This window comes from Aquila chrysaetos, chromosome 25 (assembly GCF_900496995.4).
Source record: "Aquila chrysaetos chrysaetos chromosome 25, bAquChr1.4, whole genome shotgun sequence".
Lineage (NCBI taxonomy): Eukaryota > Metazoa > Chordata > Aves > Accipitriformes > Accipitridae > Aquila > Aquila chrysaetos.
The window spans coordinates 4689641-4716993 of NC_044028.1; the positions used below are offsets into that span (position 1 = coordinate 4689641).

General features: G+C 58.8%; 1 protein-coding gene across 1 annotated transcript; it reads left to right on the forward strand.

Annotated features, from left to right (window-relative positions):
• Positions 1-479: 479 nt before the first annotated feature.
• On the forward strand, positions 480-27201 carry RADIL (Rap associating with DIL domain). Its single transcript, XM_030001657.2, is given in 17 exon segments — positions 480-573; positions 4779-4883; positions 8110-8668; positions 14166-14479; positions 15556-16221; positions 16392-16429; positions 17494-17654; positions 18389-18501; positions 19427-19664; positions 20252-20424; positions 20714-20864; positions 21196-21386; positions 22257-22375; positions 22377-22654; positions 22959-23098; positions 23930-24069; positions 24705-27201. Coding segments are annotated over 16 exon segments (3423 nt in total). The 5' UTR covers positions 480-573; positions 4779-4847; the 3' UTR covers positions 24811-27201.
• Positions 27202-27353: the final 152 nt, after the last annotated feature.

A 27353-nucleotide genomic window follows, 5' to 3' on the forward strand; every position in this document is an offset into this window, starting at 1 on the left:
GCACCACCGAGCAGAGAAAAAAAAGAGAATTTTTAACCGAGGGAGGCAGAGCATCGGCGACCACCTCCTCTCGAACACCTCAGCGCAGTCGCCATCCGTCCCTTCCCCGTTTCAACCACCGGCTTGTGCTCACCCACAGCACTCTCCAGGGCGACTTTGGAGCTCGTTTGATAAAACCTGTTTAGCCAAAGCCAGCAGCTGCCCACGCCGCCTTGCCCGTCTCGCTCCCTGGCGTTTTAATCGGGCGCCGTGCCCGGGCACCGGCGGGCAGAACCGGGCACCGTCAAGCCTCGCCTTGGCCGTTTATAACACCCGGCCGAAAAGCTGCAACCCTTCCACCCGCGCCCGCCCCACGCGTGTCACCTCGTCCCGGGCTGTGCTCGGCGCTGCGCGGCGCGGCGGGCAGTGACACAGCGCGGCCGCGCGGGGGCGCCGCAGTGCCGCTCCGCTCCGCTCCGCCGCGCTCCGCCCCGGCGGCGGGACGCGCCGCTCAGCCCCGGCGGCTCCGGGAGCTGCTGCCGCCGCCGCCGCCGCCGGGGGCCGCGCCGAGGCCGCCCCGCCGAGCCCCGCACGGTGAGTATCGGGGCTGGGGGGGGGTGAGGGTGGGCTGGAGAAAGCAGACCCTACCCGAGGTACCCCCCTTTTTTTTTTTTTGGGGGGGGGGGGGTAGATCTCCCCTGTAGCATCCCCGAGACACCCCCTCCGCGCTGACCCACCGCACCCGGGAGCCTCTTCCCGGCCGGTGGGTCCCCCCCCCCCGCTGCTTGCTCGGATGGGAATGTTTGTTTCTTGTTCCCTTGGAAAGTGGAGGCGGGAGGAAAGCGGCGGACGAGGGTTGAGGCTTGTCCGGTTGCCGTTGGAGACCCAACCTGCCCTGCTGCCTGCCCAAGGGCACCGGGCAGCGGGCAGGCAGGGAGAGCTGTGCTGGGGAGAAGCAGCACCTTGGGATCCTTGTCCCATTGCCAGGCACCTGGGGATCCTTCTCCCCATCGCACATCCCTTGGGATTCGTGTCCCATGGCACACCCCTTGGGATCCGTGTCCCATTGCACATCCCTTGGGATCCGTGTCCCATTGCACATCCCTTGGGATCCTTGACCCATTGCACACCCCTTGGGGTCCTTGACCCATTGCACACCCCTTGGGGTCCTTGACCCATTGCACACCCCTTGGGGTCCTTCTTCCCACTGCACATCCCTTGGGATCCTTCTTCCCATTGCATACCCCTCGGGATCCTTCTCCCCATTGCACGCCCCTTGGGATCCTTGTCCCATTGCACGCTCCTTCGGATCCCACTGCTATTCCACGCACGCTGTTTCACCTGTATTGAGCTGCTCGGGACTGTTGTGGCATCCCAGGCCTTGGCAGGGAGGTGCCAAGATGGTCTGTGTCCCCAGGAGGCTGGAACAGTTTCATGCTGAGTTGTAACTTTAACTGAGAAAGCTCAGGGGAGTTTGCTACTTGCTTGGGAAGTGCTTATTTTCAGCGCTCTCCAGGATCAGTTAATTATTGCTGGAAAAAAATTATTGCTAAGATCTTATAATTAGGCAGCCTACCGAGACTCTGCTGCTTGGAAGGCAGCAGAAAGCAAATGCTCTTTGTGAAACGTTTCTTGCGTGTGTGTGTGAATAGAGCTGCCCGGGCAGAGGGCTGGCATTTGTACTTGCGCATTACCGGAGAGCTGATGCACGTTGGCGGCTCAAAAGACCCTGCAAAATAATGAAAAAAAAAAAAAAAAAAAAAAGAAAACCTGCTAAAAGGCCTCCTGTTGTCCTTATAGAATCGGGTCCCAAATCATTATAATCTATTTGTGGAGCTATAGCTGCCTTTACGACAAACTGTTAGTTCATCTTTTGCAGGACCGGGACTGCCTTTATATCCTGTTTGAACGGTCCCTGGGCCGTGGGGTCCAGGGCGCTACCGCAGAGTGCCTGCTGCTAATAATAACGCGGTAAGGAGTTTACCCGCTCTGATCCGGCTAAAGACGGCACCGAGGCTGGCATCGACATTATCAGCCTCCGATTTGTCCCGAGATTAGACGGATAAAACTCACACAAGAAAAGGTTGGGCTCTGAAGCGGAGACTTGATCCAGAATGGAAAGGAGTGGGGGCTCTGATTCAGAACGGAGGGGTTTGGGCTCTGCCCTGGCAGCCTCGGCTGTAGGGACGGGATCTGCAGAGGGGCAGGATTTGGAGCCGAGGAGCGCACGTCAAAGCCGCCGCGTTCAGGGTGTTCTCATTTCCTTTGCTCTCTGAGTTATAATTTGTTCCACATTGCAGTGCCGGGGCGGCCTCTCCCTCCGCTCGCAGCATCCAGGCTGCAGTCGTTGCCATTAGACCGAGGCTGTGACTCGAGTGGTTTCCGTCCAAAAGGAAAAAAAAAAAAAGAAAGAAAAAAAAAGGGAAATTTTTCAAATAGAGATCTGGGGAAATAGCTTTTCTGGTTGCTGTTCTGGGATGGTTATAGCTGAAATCTCACCGCCCATCCGTGCAGAGCTGCGTCTGTGCCAGGACGAGCCCCGGGGAAATTCCAGGAGATTAAAAAGTGTTTTAATAGTGTTGCTGCTCTTCCCAAAAGGTAGAAGATGACCTGGTAGCTACAGGTTGATTCGCTTGATAGCATCCCCCCGGGGAGAAGAGGGAGAAACCTGGCTCAGGCTTTAATTGATTAAAGACTTCAGCACTAGGAATAAATTCCTGCCATCCAACGTGGCTGTATGGAAAATAACTCCTGGCAAGTAGAAATGATTTCAGTCTCCGACTCAAGAGGTGACTCTCTGGCTGTAATACACTTTTGCGAAGCGTTTGAGTTATGCGAGGTGATACTCTTGTAAAAATCTGCACTTTCCAGTATTAAAAAAGTCAGTCCAGTCCAGTATTTAGAGCTGACATTACACAGCGTCAAGAAAGCCGGTATTAAATAAACCTGATCCATTTCAAAGGCAGTTATCAGAGGAGATTATCACTGCTGGGCACTGCTAGCTGGTAGCATACCCTCTGCGTTTCAGTACTTTTATTCTGGAAGGAGATAGAAATGATTTCTGGAAAAACCTGGGGCTGACCCAGAGCAGCACAGTGTTAATAGTTTGTACAAATCCGGACGGTAAACCGGGCGAGCGAAAGGCATCCTAATTGGAATGGAATGGAAAATGGAAATCTTTTTGCACCCAAAAATAATAACCGGAGTTGTTTTCCTGTCCCTAATCTGGATGATAAATTTTCAGCAGGAGCTGCTTGCAGATGCTGAGAGAGGCAGCTCAAGGGCTCACTGGCTCCTTTCTCCAGTGGGAGCTGCCTGGGGGGCGGCTGTGCGTCTGCCCCGATTTCTATGCTGGAGAATTGAAAATTTTCAGGGTAATGGGAAATTTTGCTCTGGAAAAAATAGCAGTTATTTGCATTTTCAGTCAGGACGCTATCGGAACCGAGTTTGGGCTTATGACGGCCAAACCCAGTCTCTCCATCTCAGTGGAAGGGACCGAGGGGCTGCAGAAAATGCCTTGCAGTGAGAGACAAGACCACTATTGGGTTAGTCTACTCATAAATCAAATCAAAGGGAAGGAGGGGGCTTGACTAAAGCGTCTAAATACTCTCGCAGAGGAGAAAATACATGGCAGCCAAAAGCTCGTTAATTGAGCAGAGAAAAGCATGACAAGAATCAATGTCTGGCAGCTGAAGCCAGACACATTGGAAATAAGGCATAAATATTTAACCAGCGGGAGCGATTAATCATCGGAAGAAACCGCGAGCAGCAGAGGTGGGTTCAGCATCTCTTTGCCTTTCACATCACGACCCGTCACCTTGTGGAAAGTTTCTCCTGTAGCCCCAGTGCTGGACCAGCATGAGGGGCTGGATCGAACCCATATGGAGGCTCTAAGTGATTTAATTTGATGGTGCATTTGTCTTATTCACGGTGGAGCCACGGAAAAGAGTATTTCTTGTGCCCTGCTGGCTCTTTCTGAGAAACACCCATGAAATCACTGCAGGCACTTTGCAGGTGCTTCTTTTCTCTTTCTTTTTCAGTTACCAGTGGTCGTTTTCCCGCAGATCTGTGGTGGGAGGGCGAGGGGACGGTGTTTGGTGGCTCTCCTCGATGTCCAGCAAAATAGACTGAGATTCAGGAAAAACAAATCTCGGTGAGCATCCCAGCATGCTGTGGCTGCTGGGGGAAGGAGCTGGTCCAGGACTCGTCGTTCACCCATGGGCGAGAGGGTCCCCAGCCTGGTGTCCCCGGGGACACGTGTGCTTGGGAGGAGGAGATGAAGGTCACGGGGTTGTTGCTGGTCCCATCTCCTCCCCTTCGCCTTTCCTTTCCGATAGAGTTTCTTTTCCTCTGGCTGTTCTCTCCCTGTCTCTTTGCGATGGGGTAGATGCTGTCGGTAGGCATCGCCGTGGCTGGGTTTGCTCCGTCTGCTCCCCAAGGCTGCCGTGTTCCTCCTGCGATGGAGCCTGAGCTTGGGGCTGGGCTGGTCTTCCCCATCTGCGGGCTGTGGCTGGATGAACATGTGCAAACACACGTGTCACCAGCCACGCGCGCCCCACGGCTGATGTGCCCCCTCCGTCCCAGGCGTCAGCTGCTCTTACGTGCAGCAAGCGCTTGGGCTGTTTGATTTGAGGCAGGGGGAACATAGTGAGATGCTGAGCTATAGGGGATATATACGTGGCTCAGTAGCCTGCACGCAAACATGATGCACATCGGGAGCGGAGTTGCAGCATCTCCGAGCCCTCCAAAGCCACCGCACCGTGAGCAGCCCAGGACCGCTCCTCCTCTTCCTCTTGCAGAGGTGTGACGGACACTCGCCAGGGACGATGCACGACAGGGGGGAAGGCCCGTTTTGAGGAAGATGATGAATGGAAGGAGGAAAGGCAGGTGAGAAGGATGGCAAGGTAAGGGGAGGCTTTGCGTGGGCGCTGGGTGGGGGCAGCGGGAAGGAGCTGCTCACCCGTGGTGGGAGCAGGAACCTCGGAGCCTGCAGGAAAGTCCCTCGTGGTTGCAGAGTCGGTTGTGCTGATGGAAGGACATGTGGTGGCCATGTGAATACCAAAAGCATTTGTCATAGCTCTGCAGAATAAATACAGACAGCGCTGGCCGGGGAAAATAGCAGGTTTTGGTGTGGCCAGGCACAGCGTGCAAGGAGGTGGAGGATACCTGGTAGAGATCCCGCTGGGAGGCAATCACAGGCTTTTGGCTGATTACTGTAGAGCTGTTAGCAGAGATGTCATTGAATGCTGAAGAAAGGGACTCTTTGGAAAGTCTGGGTGACGCTTCTGTAGCTGCAGGCGCGCGTCCTCCAACAGCGCACGGCTGCGACGCTGAGGCTGGGGAACCGGGCTGCCTGCAGCGAGGAGGGGGCTCACCCGGGCTGGGGAGGTCCATGAGCGCGAGTCCCACCAACCTTTGGAAAGATGTGCCCAAACAGTTAACGCCATTGCTGGCTTGTCCCCAGGTAGCTGGGTCCAGCTGGAGCATCCCTGCTCTCACAGCAGAACCCAACAGCATCACACGTACCGCAGTTTTCTCTTTAGCCTCCTCGGAGATGCCCGTGACCAGCATGCCTGAGCACACGGATGCGAGAAGAGCCCATTTCGTTATCATCTTATCTTGTCCGTTAGAGTCCTCAGGGGGATTAAGACCATGTGTTACGCCGTCTTTGGGAGAAGGCTGCGATTTCTCAGGTGACCTGGGCTGGTGCCTGGTGAAAGTACACCAGTGTTGCTCCAGATGTTGTTGAAAAATGGGGTGGCCGGGCTGGAAGCTTCTTCTGATCCAGGCTTCTTATTTTTTCCCCTGTGAAATGCCTTTGCCCCTGCACTCTGTAGAAGCTGTGTTTGATAGAAAGAGCAGGAAAATAGCTGAGCTATAAATAACATATTCAAAACCAGGCAGGGACCTGCGAGAAGTGAGGATGCTGTCTCTGTCTGCGATGTGGGCTTGGAGGAAGGACTGTACCGCCAGCAGATGTTAAAAGGTTTCCCTTTGTGCTGGAGGTAGTTCAGGGTAGAGGAGATTAAATCCACAAATTGGAAACAGTGGTTTGATGACAAAGTTTTGACTTTTGCATCCTTGATGGCAAGGACTCGTAGGGACACAGGGGTAGTTTTTCTTCTGGTCGATGTTAATGAGGGCTGGCAGGGCTGTGCGAACAGCCTGGGGCAGCAGTTCTTCAACCCGACCATCTGCCAGTGCCCTGACCTGCTCCCCAGGTCGGGTCCGCCCTGGCACTCCTGGGAGATGTCACACAGCAGACACCAAGGGATGTCCCCAGGGATGTCCCCAGCAGGAGCAGCAGCTCTGGGCTCAGCTGGAGGAGGAGCAGCGGCATGGGGGGACCCATAGCTCTAACCCCATCCCTGCCTCAGTTTCCCCAGTTGCAAGGTGGGAGCAGCCTTCCCCAAACCCAGCGAGTTGCAGTGAAGCTGTTGGGGCCAATGCTCGGTTGGTGAGGTACAAAACACAAGATGCTAAGCTCTGCTTTCCAGGCTGATTGCTAAGCCCGGTTTCAGTGAGCCAGGCAGCAACGGTGAGCCAGGGCCGGAGCGGCTGCCGCCTTCCTTCCCTGTCCCACAGCACCCGGACGGCCGCTGTGTCCTCGTTTTCAGAGCCAGTGGGTTGGGAAGAAGGACAAACCCCAGCATTTTCATGGTCCTGGTGGGGGGGAAAAAGGGGTGACGCAGGGTATAGCAGCATCGCACAGCTCCCAGCCACGTCCTGCAGCCTTAGTGCTTGCTGGTGCCTCAGTTTCCCCATCTGCAGCATTCAACGGGTCTCTGGTCCTGGGATGGGGAGATGTACACCCTGCAGAAATCCTCCGTGCACAGCAAGGAGGTTGTTTCTGGGTTAGAAGGTGACCTCTTCCATTAGCAGCAGGGACGCTTTTTCTTCCCGAATTAGATGGTGGTTTGGAGGCTTTCCAGGGCCGACATCATTCTGCCTGATAGCGCTGGGTTCGCTCTGGCGGCGAGATCCTGCCGGAGCGAGATGGGGCTGCGGATGCAGAAAGCTGCCGGTACCCCGCATCTCCCTGGCCGTGCACAGCTGGATCATGCCGACTGCTGCATCAAAGCGCTCCGATAGCTGCAGATGGGATGTTTTGGGGGTCCTCTGTGTGCGCACTGAGTCCCTGCCCGCGGGCTGCACGTTATAAATCTGGAGGTGAGGGAAATCCCTGTCCTGTCTGAATCAGAAATGCTCAAATTCTCTTTCCGGACCTTCGCTGCCAGCAGTCTGTGGTGCAGCCGGTGGCGTTATCAGTGCCGTGCAAGCGCCGGCTGTTTGTGCATCCAGGATGCGATTTCAAAGCCGGCCCCAGATGTCGGCAGTGACATCGGGCAGGACCGCTATCTGCCTAAAGCCAGAAGAGCATCATGGTCTCCAGCGCGTTCCTGGGGACCGAGGCGCACCGGGAGCTGTCGCACGGCTGTGGCCGCGTCCCCTCCGGTCGTTGCCCACCCAGGGCTGCCCCGAGCAGCCCTGCCCCGGCTAACGTGACAAGGGCAGCCTTGTCAGCGAGGCCACCGCATGCTTTAGCATCCTCCGCAAACTAGCAACGGCCAAGAGATTTGTCAGAGTCAGGACATTTTTAGAAAGGCTAATTAAAGCCCATTTTCACCCTTGTGCCTCCCGGTGAGCAAAAGCATTTAGCAGTGACCTCAGAGTGACTGAATTTGCACTTGAGCTTTCTGTTTCACCTCTAAAAAATGGGATTGCTCCGTAAACTCATTAGTGAAAGTAACTCCTGACGCCTTGGCTCCTGACCAGGACGGGCCCCGCCAAGTTCCACTGGGCTCTGCTCTCCTCCCACTGCATTTTGCTTGGGCAAGAGGGACCTCTTAATACACACGAAGGAGAAATTTGGGGCCGCTCCAGGCTATGTTTTCAGGGACAAATCCATCCTGGGGTAACGGTGCCGATGCCAAGGAGCCCTGCTGAGCTTGGCCGCTGGTGTTTTGGGTTGCACAAGGGAAATGGCCCTCCCTTGCCGCTGTCCCTTTGCCACCCTTGGAGGTGACGGCGGCTCCTCCACGGCCACCAGCTCGTTCCTGCTCTCGCTTCCCTGCTGCGCATCTGGCCTCCAAACCACTGACCTTCCCCTTTTTCCTCTTCCCTGCCCAGCTGCGCCCCATGACGACCTCACGCGCGATGTTTTATGGGTCCTCCTCCACCATGACTCCACCATCCAAGAACCGGCTGAAGCGCCAGAGCCGGATTTTCTCCCAAGTCTTATACCGGACTCTGAGCTACAAGGACCGGAGCTCAGCCTCCGCTTCCCTGGCAGCCGGTGAGGATGACCCGGCCGAACTCTCCACCCAGCTCTCAGCCCCCGGCGTCCTGAAGATCTTCGGCGGCAACATCTGCGCGGGCACCAACTACAAGAGCGTGCTGGCGACGGGCAGCTCGGGCGCGCGGGAGCTGGTGAAGGAAGCCCTGGAACGCTACGGACTGAGCCAGCTCAGCGCCGGGCAGTACGCCCTGTGCGATGTCATCGGGAGGTTCGAGGGCCCTGAGAAGCAGTGGCAGACGGAGGGGCTGAGGGTCCTGGGTGACCACGAGAAGCCGCTGCTCATCCAGGACCTCTGGAAGCCCAGGGAGGGTTTCTCGCGGCGGCTGGAGCTGCGCAAGAGGGCGGAGGTGGAGGAGCTGGCAGCCAGGGACGTGGACACCACCACCGCAGGTCAGAGCTGGGTGCGGGGCAGGGAGAGGGTCCGGGGAGCTGTGACCACCCCCCCGAGCTGCCTGCGGGAGACGCACCCCACACCAGCAGCTTTTACCCGTGTTTTGGGCATGGGAGGGGGTGGTGCAAGCGGGAGGATAGCCACATTTTAGCTGCAAGGCTCCTGGGTAGAGTTGGTACTCCGTGCGTAAAGGGAAACGCGACCTCAAATATTTACCCCAGCCAGTCTAGGCGTTCATACCAAATTCCCCGTCGCGGCTGGGCAGCGGCAGGCAAGACCATCAGCGTTGCCCGCTCTTCCCATCACTGTGAACCAGCGTCGTGGTGTCCCATGCCTTGGCACAGCTCCATGCCTCGCAGAGCACTGCCCTGCTCCCCCATCTCCCCGTGAGCATCCCCCAGGCTGGACACCCTGGGCAAATCTGCAGGAACAATTAAGCAAAATGAAAAGCTAACGAAGAGAGAGCAATGTAGGGCAGGAGAACCCCCCCCCCGGAGATGCCGGATCGAGTCCAGGGCTGGCAGGAGGAGATAAGTGCATCATTAGGAACCAGCAGGTTAATAAGTTACCCCAGTGCAGAGTAATGAAGTTTTCCTCCTCCCACCCTCAGATAAAAACCCCATGAGGATGAGGGCGGAAAGGCTTAAAATCAGATTTTTAATTGCACGATGCCCTTGGTGGGTCTGACCTGCTGACGGAGGGGTCCGGATCAGGGTCTGGAGGTGTCAGCCAGGGGGGGTTGGCTGGGATGGGCACCAAGCGGTTCCTCACACTTGTAGGAAAGGGTTGCGATTGTCAGAAATAACCTAAAAATGGCGTAGGATTACCCCAGGCGTTCAGTAAACGAGAGCCAAGGTTCCCCCACCAGCAGCGGAACAAATGGCCCAACCTGTCCCACGCCAGCGGGGACAGGGCTCCTTTCCCATCTGCTCTAACGAGGGCTGGAAGGAGCCCAGGCACACGGCACGAAGGAAACCAGCCGTGCGCGTTTCGGGGGAGAACAGACGCCGCTGGGGTCCCACCAACTGCGATTTGCAATTGCGATTTTGCCTGGGTGCCCCAAAATCTGAGCGTGGGGTTTGCAGCTTTGCGGGTTGCTTGTGTTGTGGGCAGGTGCCCATCAGCACGAGGAGCCAGGGATGGGCTCACGCCCTGCCTTGAAACGGGAACGATAGAAGAACAGTGGAAAATAGCCCAAAGCCCTCATATTAATGCTATGCAGGGTGGTCTGCTGGCACCCGATGGTGAGACAGGGCTCCCTCCATCCCTCGCCGTGTCCAGTCCTTGCGTGTGCTCGGGGAGGGGATGCTGCAGGATCAGTCCCAGCTCGCTGCACATGTGATGCAAACAGAGAGAAAGAAGCTGCTGCTGCTGGTGCCCAGGCCAGGGAGCGGGCTGCAGAGGTAGATGCTCTGCTCATCTCTTCGGCTCTTTCTCCAGCCAGGATCAGAGAGATATTATGTGCTTTGGGAGAGCAGTGACTCTAAAAACAGCTTCTTTTGAAGCGAGGAAAGGGCAAGAGCCAAGCGCAATGGTTATAGCACACGGCAGGGAGGGCCACGTGGCAGCTCCCTGCCTGAGCCCAAGGTCACATCAACTCTTGGCCTCAAATTCTCCCCCTCGGCTGCAGCAAGCAGCATTCCCACCCGTGACCCGGATCCTGGGTGGGCTGGCAGCTGTGGGGAGGGTAAGGCTCCCATGCAGGCCAGGGGAGAAGCAGGCACCGGGCTGTCCGGCGCGGGAGCGGGCAGCACGGAGCTGGCCTGGGCTCAGCACCCTTCGGTGATTTCCCATGGAGGAGCAGTTCCTGACCGGATCGCGTGCCCTGGATCTGGAAATAAGCCCGTTACACTTTCAATGTAGATATCGCTTCATTTGTTTCAGCACTTCTGGGTGGGGTGGTGGAAATTCTCCATTTTTTAACCTTCAGGCATTTTCCATAGCTGACCAAGCTCTTCCGAGACAGAAAACCTACACCCACGTTTGTTTAGGCTGTCTGCTCTGCAGACTACACAGCTCTTATTTGCCTTACCTGTTAAAATCTCACTCCTGCAGCCCTTTCTTTTGGTGGCACCAGGGCCTCTGTCACCAGTCTCACCCCATGCTGGTGGCACTGCCCAAAGGGATGCTGCGGGGATGGGACCACGCTTGCCCACCGCATCCGCAAGCTGCCAGGGATGAATGGGAGTGATGCAGCACGTCTGGGGGAGACATCTGTTTCCCCTCAACCAGCACTCCAAAAAGACACAAAACTCCTGGTGTGATGGGGACTGACTGCAAGTGCCCTCCACTGGGGTCACCCTTGTCACCAGCCTCAAGCTGGCAGAAGTCCCCTTGCCAAGCATTAGCTGCCTGCCCAGGGTCATGGGGCACTGGTGTGGAAAATGCAGCATCTGGCAAAAAAAAAAAAAGGACTTTGGGCTTGCAGCTCCCTGGGGAAAAAACAAGCAAACAAACAAACAAACAAAACTGGGATGCTGCAAAGCAGGATCCCCAGAGAAATACCTGCAGTGCCCTTCCCCACGCAGGGCATCACTGGAGCGGCAGGACTGGGACCACTGGTGTCACACAGGCTGGAGCATCACTACCCACCCTGCAGCTGAGCTGGTAGCTGGCAAAAAGGCTCCACACCCATCTGTGACCTGTTAGCAAATAGCTTAAGAGTTTTATCTGCTCAGTTATCCATTATCCTAATTAGTTTATTAGCTGCTTCCCCCTGGAGAGGAAGGTGCTCACTCCTCACGCCACTAATTAGCAGCCCAGGTAGAGCATCTCTGCAGTAAACGAGGCTGACGCCCTCTCTCACTGCTACCTCCAGCCCTACTGCTTTTGGGGAGCGATGAGGCAGCGGTTAGGGAGCATCTGGGGAAAACACCCACAAACTGGAGGGCACTGGGACAGAGGTGCAGTACTTGGCATCTTTACGGCAGTCATCTTCCAAAACAGCCCCATTTTGCACCATGTCCTGAGCTTGCTGGGGCTTTCCTGGGAGACTGGAGGCTGAATTGCGTGCACGCCTCAAGAAACTTAGGAGTTAAGCCTGTTGTATTAAAAGATGCTCTGCCAGCTACCTCTGAGAAGCTGGCTTTGATATACTTTAGCACGACTGCATCCAGGGAGGATTCCCTGCAGGGTCTGTGTAGCAATTACATTAGGAAGGACTAGCCTGGCGTTAGCCCCTCCTGGGTAAATTCAAAGCATTACTTCTTTCCTGGGGCCTGTGGAGTTATTTATTGACTGATTTATTTCTCAGCCAGGAAAAGGGAACCTTTTTCCTAGGCTGAAAAAGAGGCAGATCCCAGCTAAGATCCCAGGAAGTTTCCACCCCGGGATGCAGGACGGGTTTAGAGGCAGCAGTTTGGCAGGGTCTGGTGGATGCTGGCCGGGGGGTGCGCGGTGTCCCTGCCTGGGGTGCCCAGCTCTCCCTAAGGGACAGGGTGCCATCCTGCCCCCTTCCCATCTGCATCACCCTGTGGTTTCAGCAGCTGCCGGCTCTGCCCCGGCCATGCTGTGTGGGGGATGCTCGTGCAGCGTTTTGAGCGGGATAACCTGCACGCGCTCGGGAGGAGAGAACGGTACCAGAGGATTGAAAAAAACTAACCGGGTTTATGGAGGGACTTTGTTATGCTCAGGAAAAGAGCTGTGTTTATCTTTCCAGCGCAGCTCCGGGGTTAGCGGGGAACCTGTGACGGGGGCTCTGTCGGCAGTAAAAAAGCAGCTTTTTCCTACGCAAAATAAATACAGAAGCTTCCTTTCCCCTAGATAAGGGACCGGTGATGGCGTGTCTCTCCAGGCAGTGGGACCCCAGTCCCAGCAGCGCCCACTCCCTCCCGGTGCAATGACCTCCAGCAATAGCTGCTCCCCAGGATCCGGCCCCTCTCCGCCTCCACTCCCACGGGCCGGGCTGGGACCGGCATTGCCCCAGTCGTCCTTCATCCCTTTGGCCCATTTCCATGCTGCGGGTTGGAGACGGGGCTCCCGGGGGGAGCCAAGGCCTCCCGCGGGCACGTTTGGGGTGGCCTTTGGCATCCCCAGCGGCACGGCTTGGGCTGTGCTCCTGCCCAGGCAGGCTTGTTGCACCCCTCCGGATTTCACATCTGCGGGACGCAGGCGTCCCGTGCTGTGCCGCTGGCCGTGATGGGGACGTGAGCAGGGCCGATTGCCTTTTTAAGAAGGACACGGGGCACTGGACGGCCAGGGGTGGCTTGGCCATGCCTTGCCCTAATCCCAAGGCATGTAAACAGCAGGGGCTATTTTCTCCCTCTCCCCATCCCCATCTCTTTCATTTTCCCAGCAAAGGAGCGCTCGATTTAAAACAAACAAACAAAAAAATGTATTTCAGAACCGGCAGCCCATTCCTCACCAAATAAGGCAGATGACATTTTTTTTGGGTCTGAGCTTGTGAGTGTCCCTTTAAGCAGCGCTGGGCACTAGGCTCTCCGCTCTGCCATCCCCAAATCCCGCCGGCTGTCCCCAAATCTCGCTGGCCGAAGCCTGCTCGCAGGTCAGCCGAGCCGTGAGCGGGGCTCTGGCTCCGTGCTGCACCGATGCCGCTGCAGAGCTGCTCCTACAAGCAAATCCTTTAGGTTTTTCTTCCCTTCTCTTCGTCCTCCCCGAATGCCAGCGACCTGCTCCCAGGAGGCTGCCCACCCGAGGTACGAGCATCGCCCATCGGACCTGCAACTTCTTCTTATTTGTCCTGCAGAGCTCGAGCCACGCTTGCAACACAGAGGGGGCCCACGGGGACCCCCCCCCCCCAGGGCTGGGGACCATGCGAGGGACTGCTTTTGTGGCTAGGCCAGGCCTATTCATTTGCTCTGGCTCCCATTCGTCTTGTGGACAGCTCTGTCTGAATTGATGCTTGGGAGAAGTTAATTACAGCTTGCTCCTGCGGCAGGCAGGCGGGCAGGCTCCACTGCAGCTCACAGCTCCCATGCCTGGCTGGTGCTTGGGGGGGGACCCTAGGGCTCCCCTCAGCTCCTGCTTGCTGCTGGCCCCCGACTGCTGAAGGTCTGAAAGCAGCATCCAGGCTCTTTTTTTTTTTTTGCAAAGATTGAGCTCAATTTCTTTTTAGCACAGATTTTTTTCTCCTCCCTGAGCCCTGGCAGTGTGGCCGGGGCGGGTGGGGGATGCTGCGGACGCTGAGCCCTGCCCGGCTGCCCCCCCGCCCCGGTCAGTGTGGGCTTTGGGGGCCAGGGAGGGCTGGGGCATCCCCTTTTTGGTGATGGCATCGGGGCACGAAACTCTCCACCTTGGATGTCCTGGCGTCACCCTTCGGGGAGGGTGAAGAACCAGGGGACATCAGCCCAGGGAGGGTGCGCGGTCCTGGAGGCGGGGGGGGGGGGGGTGTTTCAGCCTCTCCATCCCCTCTCCCACGCTGCAGCATCCCTCCAGCCGTGGGGTACTGCGCCTGCGGGGGTCCCGGCGAGGCGGCGAGGACTGAACGCCGCTTTTCTCCCCCCTCACCCCCCCTCCCACCCTCCCAATTCCCCGCAGGCATCAACGCCCAAGCGCGGAAACTGCAGCGGCACCGGGCGCGGGGGGCCCGGCGGCCGCCGGCGGGGGCTGAGCGGCGCGGTCCCCCCCCGGCCCTGCGGCGCAGCCTCAGCGAAACCAGCCTGGGCAACCCGGTTCGAAGGACCGGGACGGGGACCGGGATCGGGATCGGGTCCGGGATCGGGGAGAGGCTCCAGCGGCACTGTTCCACCCTGCCCGGGAGCCCGGCGGCGGCGCGGAGCGGCGGCAGCATGCGGTACTCCCTCTACCAGTCCCCGCACCTCCTGCTCCTGCAGGGCTACAGCCAGCAGCATGTAAGCACCGCACAGGCTCTCCCCGCACCCCCCCGCACCCCCCCCATCCTCTGCTTTCCTCCCCCAACCCACCCAAAGCCCGGGGAAGAGCGGGGCGGGGGGGGGGGGGGGGGGGGGCTGCTTGCATGGCCGGAGCTGCTGGGGTAAGGGGGGGTGGTGGCGGCGAGGAAGAGCATCCTTTAGAAAACGAGCCGGGCCGGCTTGGGACTTCGCAGTCTTGTCCCCGAGCTTCGTCCCCGAGCGCGGAGCCAGGACCCGCGACCCCCCCCCCCCCCCCCCGGCTGAAGCCGCAGAGGCAGGCAGGGAAAGCCCCGGCGCAGCATCCCCCTTGCCCCGGCACAAGGGAGGCCCGGTGTTGCGGGTGATGGCTGAGCTGCCCCGTCCCCTGTCTGGCTGCTTCATTAGTGGCAAACGTAATGAGAGGCAGCAAGGAGACAGCCCGTCTGGGAGCCTCTGCTCCCCAGCGCTGGAGGCACTTGGAGAACTGGAAAGGACTGGGACGGCTCTTGGAGTTAATGGCTACTTTGTCCCCGTTGACTATCTGGCTGGTCCAATCTTTCTGGCAGGGTGACACTGCAGCCCTCACCCGTCTGCACCCATGCCGTTAGTACAGCTGGGGAAACTGAGGCACGGGGTGGTTATGTGAGCGGCCTCGGGGCGTGCGGGCAGGCTGGCGGAGAAGCCGGGGCAGGGAGCGGCCGCTCTGACCGGGGTCTCGCTGTCCTCCCCCGGGCAGAGGGATGCAGGCATCCCTGCAGTCTGGGGGGAGAAGGTGGGAAGGAAAAGCAGCTGTGGGGGTGAGAGGTGGAGGGAGGGCTCCCTCTGCCCCAAGCAGCTCCATTTACTGCGTGCCCAAAGTTACTGTGCCCATTTATTAGCGTACCCAAAGCAGGGATCACTGCTGTCCTGCTCGACAGCGAGGAAAATAATGAGAGAAACATGTTTCTGCCATGCAAAGGTGCAGCAGGCGGGGGGATGGCCGGGGACAGCGGGAGGCTGCAGCACCCACCGCACTGCAGGGAAGAGGGTCCCTTCTCCCCACCCTCCGGTTCATGCCGCGTCTCCCCGTTTGGCAGGACAGCTTGGTTTACCTGCTGAACCGCGAGCAGCACACGGTGGGCCAGAGGACGCAGGCGAGCAAGCCCAGCATCAGCCTGTCGGCCCCCGACATCTTGCCCCTGCACTGCACCATCAGGAAGCTCCGACCTTCCCGGCATCGCTCAGAGGAGAAGCTGGTGCTGGAGCCCATCGCGGGTGCCGGCGTCTCCGTCAACTTCGCCAAGGTGGCCCGGACGGTCGTGCTGCGGCACGGGGACCTCCTCTCCCTCGGTCTCTACTACCTGCTCCTCTACAAGGATCCCATGAAAGCCCAGCCGCTGCCGGCGCAGACCCTGCTGAGGCTGCGAGCCCTGCACCCCACCGTCCCTGAGGGTCCCCCCGTCTGCGGGGCGTGTGGCAGCCTGCTGAAGGAGAGGGACCCTGTCACCAAAAAGCGGGGCCCCTCGCCTGCCGGCGGCCCCAGGGTGCCCCGCAGAAAGCTGCTGCTGGAGTTCGAGCCGGCGGCCGAGGACGTGCTCCTTCGGCGCATCATGACCCTGATTGAGCCGGGGGGGGACGACCACAAGCTGACACCCGCCTTCCTGCTCTGCCTCTGCATCCAGCACTCAGCCACCAGCTTCGAGCCGGGTGACTTCGGGCAGCTGCTGCTCAAAGCGGCCAAAATGATCCAGAGGACGGTGTGGGTCAGTCGGCGGTGGGACAGGGGTGTTGGTGGGGTGGGGGTGTTGCCGGACCCCCCCCAGGGGCTTCCCCCAGCCCGGCCCCCAGCGGCAGCGAGTGCTGATCGGGGTGATGCTTGTGCCGCCCCGTCCCGCTGGTTTTCATTTTGCTTTCCCCTTCTCTCCCTGCCCAGGAGCGGACACGGGAGCTGGCTGAGAAGCAGTCCCAGCAGTAAGTACAACCCACTGCCCCTCCTTGTTTTGCCCTGAAAGGGGGAGAATTCAACTCGGTTCTTCCTCCCTGAGTGCGAGGAATCCGTGTCTGGCTAAAACCACCCTCCCAGCCTGGCAGCACCAGCGCACGCTGAGTTTTCCTGCTCAATCCCACTCATTTGGTGGTCTGGTCCTTTCACCATGGTGCTTGCAAGGCCCCTGGCTTGGGAATGTGTGGGGCTGGAAAAGCAGGTGAACTCGAGGGAGAATAGGACATGCAGCAGCTCTGGGGTCTTCTCCAATCCGAGACCTGGCCAAGGCTTTGCACGTGGCTTCAGCATCCCTGAGGGATGTGGTGGGGATGGCCCCGGCGCGGGGTCTCACCCCGTTCACGCTGGAGACCCCTCTGTGGTGCAGGGAAGGGGCTGGCATTGCGTGTGTACATCCAGGGATGGTGTCCCAGGGTGGGGAGCACCACTTTGGGGCTATCACAGCGGTGCCAGGGGCTGGCTTCCCAGCCATTTCCAAAATCCAGGCTCCAAAGCAGCATCTGGAGAAACTGTTGGTGCTTGCTGTGAGCTCTCCTTTAGGACAAGCTCCGAGGATGCTTCCCAGGCCTTTTCTATAGCAGGAAAAAGCAGTTCAGCAGTTGAGAAACTTGCCAGATGCTTTTTATTTATTTTGTTTTATTTTTGAACAGCCCAGTGCAGGCGGGCTGGGTTTAATCGTCCAGAGCTGGCAGGAACAGCACATACTTCTCAGGGAGAGCTGTTTTTCAGCCATGAGTATTTACTGCAGTTCAGCTGTATTAGGGGGACTCTCCCCCAAAAGTGGCACCCCACAAAGACCAGGTGGCTCTCGGCCAGCCCAGTCCCCACAGGGTCCCCTTTGCCATTCCGCAGAGCAGGAACCACCAGATTTTGATTGTAAAGGGTCTTCTTAAGGGAGGTGCTGGGCTTGGGGGTGAGGGATGGAAAAGCTCTTCAGCTGTCCGGCATTGCCCTAGGCTGGCTGTTTTCTCCCCAAAAACTTGAGTGGGGATGTCGAGGAGCGGCAGCCGTAACGCCTGCTGTGTCTCCCCAGCCAGGACCCTGCTGCCCTGTCCCGCTTCACCATCACGGACCTTCTGCCAGACCTGCAACACATCCTCTTCTGGATGGCCAACGCCATCGAGGTCCTCTACTTCATCCAGCAGAAATCGCCCACCTACATCCAGAGCATGGAGGAGGAGCTGGACGTCAGAGGTAAGGCTGGACGCAGCATCCTGCTTGCTTCTCTGGCCGGAGCGACTTTGCTCTGCTAATCCCCGGTCGCAAGCGATGGTCAGTGCCCCCAAGATGCTTCTTTAACCCCCTGTAATCCTCATCGGCAGGGATGTCTGCGCGGTGCAGGCTGGGGTAATCTGTGCGGGAGGAGCAGCCTCGCGTCGTGCCGTGGTGCTGCTCGGTTTCAGGACCAGGTTGTGTTGCATTTGCAGCTGAGCCTCCCCTTTCCACCCCAGCGGCTTGTGGTTAATGCCTCGGGGGTGGCTTTCTGCCCCCCGCTGCTGCGGGGGCACCTGGATTTGCAGGCAGCCCTGCAGAATTGCTCACTGGTGAGCCTGTGTTAATACCAACAAAAAAAAAAAAAAAGAAAGAAAAAAAGGAAAAAGGTATTAAATCAATCATCAGCCTCAGAAACCTTCTGCTCTATGCAGCAAGTTAAAATATTTGTAGGCCAGGCAGGGTCTTGGAGGGACAGGGCAGAGGCCACCGTGCTGCAGCACCGGGCTGTGCTGCCAGCGGCGTTGCGAGCCGTGGGAGACGGCAAGTGGGCGCTCCGGGGTGAGAGGAGCCTCTTTGCCCCTTGGGGGGATGCCAGGGTGGTGATGCCAGCCCGGGAGCACTAATAACGCCCACCCCGGGGATTTGGGGAGCGATGAATTCAGCCTGCCTCGCTGCTGCAGGTTTGCTCCCCCATCCTCCTCTCCATCCCGTAGGCTCCAAGGAGTCTCTGTTCTCCTCGACCATCACAGCCAGCGAGGAGGCGATGACGGTGCTGGAGGAGGTGATCATGTACACCTTCCAGCAGTGCGTCTACTACATCTCCAAGGTACGTGCTCCCCGCGGAGGGCAGCAGTGTCCCATGGGGCCCGCACGAGCATCCCCAGCAGCTCTCGGGCTGCACAGGAGGGTTTTTTAAGCTTTTACTCTTTGGCAGTTGCATCATACCGAGGTGTTTTCCTTTGGGCTGAAATGCCCCGATTTTTTGGTCGCAGCCCAGGAAAAGTATTGAATTACTGCGGCGTGTTTCCCTGCCTGCAGTGCAGCGGCTCGGGGGAGGCGTTTGGGGAGAGCTGCTTGGCTCCGGCCAGCGCGGCATAATGGCGCGATTCAGGGCGTGATGGAAAGGGGCCCCTGGACCGTCGCCGTTGGACCGCGAGAGCCGGGCAGCATCGGAGCGGGGAACAGAGCGGGCAGTGTGAGGCAGGAGAAAGGCTGCTGTGTGCGGGACGGCCCTGCCTGTCCGCTGGCATGGGCACACGGGGATGCAGGGGTTGCTCCTGCTCCGCTCTGCTGGAGCGGCACCCTCCTCCCCAGGACCCTCGCCTCCCCCTTAGTCTTGGCAGAGGTGGGTGCTAGGTGCTGCTCTCCCGTTTAAGCAATAGGGAAAGGTCATCCTCATCAGGTCACCGTTTTTCTTTCACCCTCGTGCCCAGCTGATCGGCTGCTGCCCTGGTTCAGCTCAATTTTCAGATCCTTTTAGCTCAGCCGTCCCACGCTGTCACCTCCAACTGCTAAAAGCAACAGACACGTTCATTTTAATTTTTTTTTTTTTTTTTAAACACTTGCGCAACACCGGAGCGCATCGAAGCAGGGGGTAAGCAGGATCAGCCCCTTGCTGGAGCAGTGCCAGTGGGGTTTGCTCAGCTTGTGGAGGTGAGGGGGTCGGAAGGGTTTGGCTTATTGGGAGAAAAAAAAAAAAAAAAAAAAAGAAACAAAATCAGTCTGCTGTGAACTTGCTGCTCTCTCTGCAGTGTCTGTACGTGTCGCTCCCTGCCCTGCTGGAGTGCAACCCCTTCCAGAACGAGTGCCGGGAGAGCTGGCGGACGTCCCCGCCGCTGCCCGAGGAGCTCCGCAGGGTCGTGCTCATCTACCAGGAGGCACTGGACCTGCTCCGCCAGTACGAAGTACACCCGGAGATCACCTCCCAGATGTTCGCCTACCTCTTCTTCTTCTCCAACACCCTGCTCTTCAACCAGCTCCTGGATAAGGGTCAGTCCTCCTTGAACACCCAGCCTGAACTGGGTAATCCGTAGGGGACCGGCCCTTTGGGAGACCCTCCAGTCCATCCCAGTGCCACCTCGGGGGGTACAGGAGGGAGGGGGCTTCAAGCAACTTGAGGGGGCTGGAGACGGGCAGGTCTCAGCACCGTTACGGGAGGCCAAGCACGGACCCAGCCGCTATCTCCAGGGTCCCCATTCCCAGGAGGGGTTTAATCCCACGAGTGCCCCATCCTCACCCCTGCAAGAGCGCTGCCCTTTTAGCCTGAGCAGAGGAGGCTGATAGCAGTTCAGAGGGGCAGCTCATTAATAAACTACTGCAGTCTGCTTTGTAACTGAGGTGCTCGTTAGCCCTCATTAACACAGCAGCCTCATTGCCTGCTGTTAGTGCCAGGCGAGGTCCAGCCAGCACCCAGAGTTACAGCTCTAGGATGCTGGGGACATCAACCTGGATTTATTTTGCTGACCGGGGGCAGCTCTACCGCTGGGGCAGGGGCTGGGCTCCGGCCAAAGGCTGGGGGACCGGGGGGGGGGGGGCTGTGTCCCCGACACGTGCTGATGGATGCTCTGCCTCCGCAGGCTCCTCTCTCGGCTGCTTCCACTGGTCGCAGGGTGTGAAGCTGCGGGCCAGCGTGCGGCTGCTCCTGGAGTGGCTGCGCGGTGCCGGCTTCGAGCAGCTCGCCCAGCAGTTCTTCGCCAAACTCGCCAGCGTGGCCAACCTGCTGGCCATGCCTGGCTCCCAGCTGGTCCAGGTGAGGGATGCCCGGCCGGGGGCTCGCGGCGTCGGGATGGGCACGGGCAGAAGAGACCCCGCTCGGCATTTGGGGGGTCCTTGCAGCGATACGTCCCTTCTGCAACCTGTCACCAGCTGCCCCTTCCCGGGGTGGTGGGTCTGTGGGTAGGCAGTACCGAGGAGGGGATGCTCAGGTTCACTTCGTCTTGCCCAGCCTCTCCCTCCCACCCCCCTCGTGAGCCCCTGCTCCTCGGAGAAAGCGGCTCCTCACCTCGGCCGTTCTCCCCGCGCTCTGTTTCCTCGCTCAGATGACCTGGCCGTCCCTGCGAGCCGAGTTCCCGGCGCTGAGCCCCGCGCAGCTCCACCGGGTGCTGAGCCAGTGCCAGGCGGTGATGGATGTGGGCTGCATCGCAGCATGGCAGCCCGGCGAGGAGGAGAACCCGGCCACCTTCCAGCCCGGTGAGCCCCTGGCTTCGTGCTCAGTGCTGCTCCGGTCACCCACAGGCTCCCTCCAAGGTTTTTATGGACAAACCAAGCAGGCGATTCCCTTCCCCTCCCTGGGGCTCCTGTAGTAACTGCAGCATTCAGGAATAACCACGGCCCCGCAATTCAGATATCGCAAAGGATGCCGAGCGCACTAAGAAGGCCTTTGGGCTCCTTCTGCGTTCCCAAGCAAGGGATGCCGCTGCCTCGCAGCTCACTGTGTCCCCGATCCCAGCTGGGATGGCCGAGAGCCGGGAGTTGGGGTTCAGCCCGGGCCAGTGCTAGCGTCCCTCCTTCCACCTTTCAGATGACATGCTGGAGTCCTTCGACAACCACCCGCCCATCGTCCTGCCCAGCGGGGGCTTCAAAGTGGACCTGGAGGTGGAGACGTTGGACGACAACATCTACCGGCACCTCCTTTACATCCGCCACTTCCTCTGGAGCCTGCGGAGCAAGAGCCCCCACGCCAGTGAGGGGCCAGGCTCAGCACCCCCAAAGGTAGCCTGTACCCCCACGGAGGGGCTTTTTCTCTCCAGGGTGGGCAGGAGAGTCTTGGGTCCCTCTGGAGATCCCTCCGAGCCCAGCGCCAAGGGCTTGCTGCCCTCACCTGCAGCCCGGAGCTGCGGCGATGCCCTCACGTAGAGCTGCTGGAAGGATTAGTGCTGCTAATCCCCCAGCGTGGGGGCTGCGGGAAGGTGAGCTGGAAGGACAGGCTCGTCCCAGCAATCTTGTTAGCGGGGAGGAGGGAGGAAGGGGGATGTCTGCAGGCAGCGCTCCCCTTCTCCCGGCGTGTTCCCCTGTCCTCCCTGCCCTGCACCCTGCCTGTCCCCAGGTAGCCAGGCGGACTTGCACAAAAGCGCTAATTAGCTAATGCCTATAAAGCACAGGGGGGGTGAGACGTGCTGCGGGTGCTAAGCTCAGCTGCCATTCATCTCCAGCTCCCCGGGGATGATGATGTCCCTCCAGCAGGTCCCCTTCTGCTCTCCCACCCTGTCCCCATCGACTGCAGGACCCACAGGCACCGCTACCTCCTCCCATCACCCTGGGGCCACATCACCCAGTTCTGGGGCCACGGGAGGAGCCATGCTCCACTGGTGTGTCCCCCTCCGGTGAGATCCCCCAGCAGGGACATGACCAGAGTCCCCTCCTGGCTGGCTGTGAAGATCCCCAGCATGGCCCTGGCCACAAACCTGGGGTGTGGGAGCTCTGCTGGGAAGCCCGGACAAGCCCTGGCCGTGTCCGAATTGCCAAGGCTCTGGCTGGAGCCGGCAGCCGTCCTGCCTGCGAAGCAGACGGGGTGGTGGGGTGCAGGTAGGGTGTGAAAAGCACACGCAAGGGATCCCACAGAGCATTTTTCTCCCTCTTAAGAAAGAGGCATGCACGACGCCAGATGTCCTGGAGGTGAGCGAAAGCCCGGCTGCTGCTGCCCTGGGGAACACCATCACCCAGGAGGACTACTGCTCCCTGGGGGGCTGCGCCGAGCCGGAGGGGACCCCCCCCGCTCAGCCTGGCCACCAACGGCTGCCCCTGCGAGCACCCCGCCGGTGAGCCCCAGCTCCAGGAGAAGCTCAAGCAGCTGCAGCTGGGCAGGGGTCCAGCGCCCAAGGCTGGCACAGCACCCACGGACCCCTCCTGCCTGCTGACGCCACCCACCACCCCCCTGAACTTCGACTCCGGGAGCCCGGAGTCCCCGCAGGGCACCGGCAAGGGGCTGCAGGACCCCCGGAGGAACGGGATGAATGGCACCAAAGGCGGCACCCCCGAAGGTACCGAAAGCTGGCGTTGCCCTGCTTTGGGGGTGCAGGATTGGGGCACGAGGGTGTTTGCTGCCGTTCCGCTGCGCAGCCCCTCCCCGCACACGCGGTTCCTGCGGGGACTTGTCAGTGCTTGGACAAGGCAGGTGAGAGCAAATGAAGCATCTCATCCAGCTCCTGCCCTGGCAGAAAACCAGCCCTGGGGCTACGTGAGGTCGGCTTTGATGGGGTTTTGGGGGGCAGCTTTCTGTGGGAGATGATTGTGAGGCTGGGTTTGGGTGATGCCAGAGGGGTAAGCCGGTCTCTCCACTGCCAGGATGCTCACCGACCCCCTACGACTACCCCACGCCAGAGTCTTCCAGCCGCAGCTCTGCCACCGATGATTTCTGCTACGTCTTCGTGGTGGAGCTGGAGAGAGGACCCACTGGGCTGGGGATGGGGCTGATCGATGGCTTGGTGAGTTCTCACCAATCGTGGGACAGGGCTGATGTCCCTCCAAATAGCTGGAGCGGGACATGTGGGACATGTTTTATACCCCAAGAAAAACCAGCAAAGCAGCTAATGGCTTCCCACGGGAGCTAGGCTGCTTCTCCTGGGGAAAATGAGACACAGAGTGATTTATCGGGAGGAGCAGATCTCTGGTCCTGGGTCGCTGTGCCATGCACGCAAAGTCCATCACAGCTGTCCTGCAGCTGGAGAGAGCAAACGGGCTCAGCGCTCTTGTAGAAGGAAAATGACTCAGACAAGGTCTTTCCTCCACCCTTCAGCGGGTGGCAAGGCAAGCGGAGGGGAGCAGGGAGGCTCGTGGGGTGCCAGAACAGAACTCGTTGCATAAGGTGGCGTTGCAATCTGGCTTAGGGCAGTGGATCATCTTACTAAGTGGCCTTTCACGGCAGTGCATTAGTCAGTAGGAAACAGGGCATCACCGAGCCCCTGGGACAGCCGTGAGCAAAGAGCTCCAATCCCAAGACAGCTGCAGGTTAATGACACTTTGCTCTTAATTAAATTGAACAAGAAAATATTGCCCCCACCTCTCCTTTCTGTGTATAAATTGATATAAAACTGAAGGCTCGCATTTCCTTCCTGTTACTGTTAGTGACACCGTCCCCAGCACCCATCCATCAAGCTCCCCAGAGCCTTCAGGGTCCCACCTGGCATCAGGCACCCGCTTGGCTGTGAGCCACGGGGGAGAGTCACCCTGTTTGGGGAGCTCAGCCCTTTGGGACCACAAATCTTTCGTGTCCCCTCTGTCCTGGCTGGTCGCTCACTGCCTTTCCCTGCCAACAGCACACTCCTCTCTGCTCCCCGGGGATCTACATCCGTACCCTCATCGAGGACAGCCCCGCGGCCGCCGACGGCAGGCTCTCCATCGGGGACCGCATCCTGGCTGTCAATGGCACCAGTCTCATCGGGGCAGACTACCAAAGGTGAGTTGCATCCCGCCGGAGGGCCCGGTCCGGTATCGGCACCGTGGGAGTTACTGCTTAAAAATCCAGGTTTTCAGCTGTTTTGCTGCAAAGAACTGAACGGGGTCTCTGAGTGCCTGGTGCTACGGTCCTGGCCAACAACGCAGAGGATGCTGTGGTATGGGCAAGCTGCAGAGAGAGGAGCGAACTGCCCAGGACACTGGAAAGGGGGCAAGGCATCTGGGTGCAGGGGTTTGGAAGAGGGATCAGGAGCCTATTTGGGAAACAAATGCGAGCTCCAGAGGTGGATCTCCGCAATCCGGAGTTGCTCCCCCCGCCTCGAAGGCAGCGGGATGGGGCAGCTCGCACCCTGCCTGTCTGAGGCAGAGCCCAAGGTGCCCACGGGGCAGAGCAGCTCAGGGCTCATTCCCCCTTGTCCTGGCAGCGCTTGTGTGGAGGCCAGGCTCTCTGTAAAGCTACAGGCAGCAGAGAAACAGACTCTGCTTGTAGCACTGAGCAGGCACAGAGCAGAGGGTGCAGGTGTCTTGCAGATGCTGGGTGTTTTGCAAATGTCCGTGACCTGGCAGGCTCCTGGGGGGGCTGCCAGCCTGCAGGGAGCCAGAATTCACCTCTTTCCCTGTTGCTGCTCTCTGCAGTGCGGTGGACCTCATTCGCTCCGGAGGGAAAAAGCTGCGGTTTCTAGTTGCCAAGTCGGACATGGAAATAGCCAAAAAAATCAGTTCCAGCTCCTCTTCCTCCTAGTCCTTGTGGTACAAGGGTTCTTCTGCAGCAGCTTGCCGGTGGAGCTCTGGTTAAAGCTGACCTCGGGGAGCCTGGAATGCAAGAGGGAGGACCAAGACTCCACAACTGCCCTCGATTTGCTTTTCGACACCTTGCCCCTGCGCCGCAGCAGATGCAAGGATATGCAAGGGTGGTGCACGCTTCTCCCACTGGGAGCATCATTCCTGATCCATTGCCCATCCTCACCTTATACCCTGTGTCATCCTTCTCAGGAGCCTTCCCGGTCCTTTGTCCCCTCTGGCAGGGGGCAGGAAGGGGGTGCTCCCCCCCATGGGGGCCATAGGCAGGCTCTTCTGGTCCTCTAGGCTGGCAGCCCTGCGTGATCTTTCATGCTGGTAGGCAGAAGGCTTGAAACACTTTTGGGATTTAAAGATTAGCATGTGGGGCAAGCCTCGGCTTCGCCGTGGCAGTGGCCGCCTGAGGTGCTGGCGTGTCAGGCTGGAAAACGGTGCCCAGCTCTGGGGGTGGTAAAGGCAGCACAAGCACCCAGGAGCGAGATTCCAAGCAGGATGCATTGCTGGGAGTTAAGTTCCGTGGTGCCATACCCTAAGTCAGGTGCCTTTGTGCTGCTGGGCTACAATCACGCTGTCCCCAGCCCTGCTTCGGGGTGGGAAGCAGCTACAGCAAAGGGCTGACACCACCAGCAGTTCCCTGTGAGTCCTGGGGAGAGCCCCTTGAAGAAAAGGACTCTCTCGCCCTTGCTCATGCAGCTTTATTGCCCAGCTCTGGCACCCACAATCCCGGCAGAAGGCCCCCAGGACTGACCCAGCAGCGTGGGGCATTCACAGCAGAGAATTTCCCCACGCGGGAGCTGTTGCCCTCTCCGAGGGGCTACGGCCAGGTTAGTGCTTCTGTGCCTGCCCCTGGTCCCCGAGAGCCAGGAACGGTGGGTTTGTGCCACCAGGAACCCGAGCGAGCCCAGCAGCGTGCAGTGCCAGACCCCAGCTGTGGCTGACGCTGGCCCAGGCAGACAAACGGCATCTTGGCACCGTGTCCTGGTCCTCTCCCTCCGGCTTTGCCAGCCCATTGTAAGGCCGCCCTGTTCCCTGCCCAGCTCAGAGCACCTCAGAAGTGTGTGCTGCTGGCATGCCGCCGGGTGATGATGGGCAGGAAAGGCTCCCTTTGGAAGGTCAGTCTTGAATGTCCCAGAAACAGCTCTGCTATCTGCTGACAACAGCAACGGTGTCAGCAGAGCTGAGGTGGCAGCTCCACCGTGCGGCTGGCCAGTCCCCTGCACACCCGGCCTCCTGCCTGCCAAGTCCTCCCTGCGCTTTTAGCAACATTAACGGGATAAACCCGACCTGATTTCCACATATAGACAGATACCAAGACCTAGTTTAGCTGAACCCTATTAAAACAGCCTGCTGCAAAGCCCTACATCACACCCTGCGCTTCAACCAGCATGGTCTAGGCTCTGGCAAATCAGATATTCACACGGCATCTCACAACAGTGCTCTGAGGATTGTGATGCTAAAAAGGGGATGCTTAACAGGGTTGGCCTTAATTAAACCTCATCGCTGTAGTTTTGGTTTCTGTGCTTCTTGCACTTCGCAAAAGGAGAGAGATGTCAAAATAATCCACGCAGGGGAAACACTCCACTACCGGACTTCAATGCAGCTGCCTTTTCTAGGGCAAGATGGACAAAGCACCTTCACCGAGACACTAGTGCCTTGCTTCTCTGCTAGGCCATGCTCGTGCCAACTGGCCTGGGGTGCTGCCCCAGCAGGCACTGGGAGCAACGCATCCCTCCTGCCACTGACTCAGCTGTACCAGGCAGGCGAGCAAAGGCTCAGAGCCCCACTGGGCTCCTGGTGATTCACTCGACTTTAAATCAAGTAGGTATCTTGGCCTGTCATCCTCCATGGAGCTCAGCAGGTTTGTAGGGCAGGAAAAGGGCTGCCTAGAGCCCCTGGGCAAACCGCATGTACTCCTTACTCCTCTCTGCCCAGGAGCCAGGGCTTGGGGGAAGCTTGGTTTGCACTAGACAGTACTGGGGCTGCACCCTGGCGAGTTCCAGCAGTACCAATGCAACCCTCTGCTCCCCACTGAGCCTGACCCTCCAGGCACCCCTGGAGATGGGAAACAGCCCCAGAGCTGTATGTTGCTCACAGTGCAGTCAGGTATTGAAACAGACCGTAAATAAACCCTATTTACTAGTGTGCATGAGGGCTTGCTTCTCCTGGGTGGAGCAGTGGGACTTATTTACTTCCCCCATTTGTTAATACTGTACAGCTTGAATGTGTATAAACTTCTCATACAGAACACAGCATGGCGCCTGTTTGACACGGGGCTGATGTATATTAAGAAATGCTCTTGGTGTCAACAATAAACTGGATCAATAAATCTCTCTAAGCTCCTGTCTGGTAGCTGTCTTTTGGATCTTGACACGTTCACTCTGATGGTAAGACAGAAAAGCAGCGAGGGCTGGCAGCAGACTTAATGGAGTCACTTCTGCTTTCTCCATCTTGCACAGGCCTTTGCTTGGCTGATCTGCTGCAAGCAGA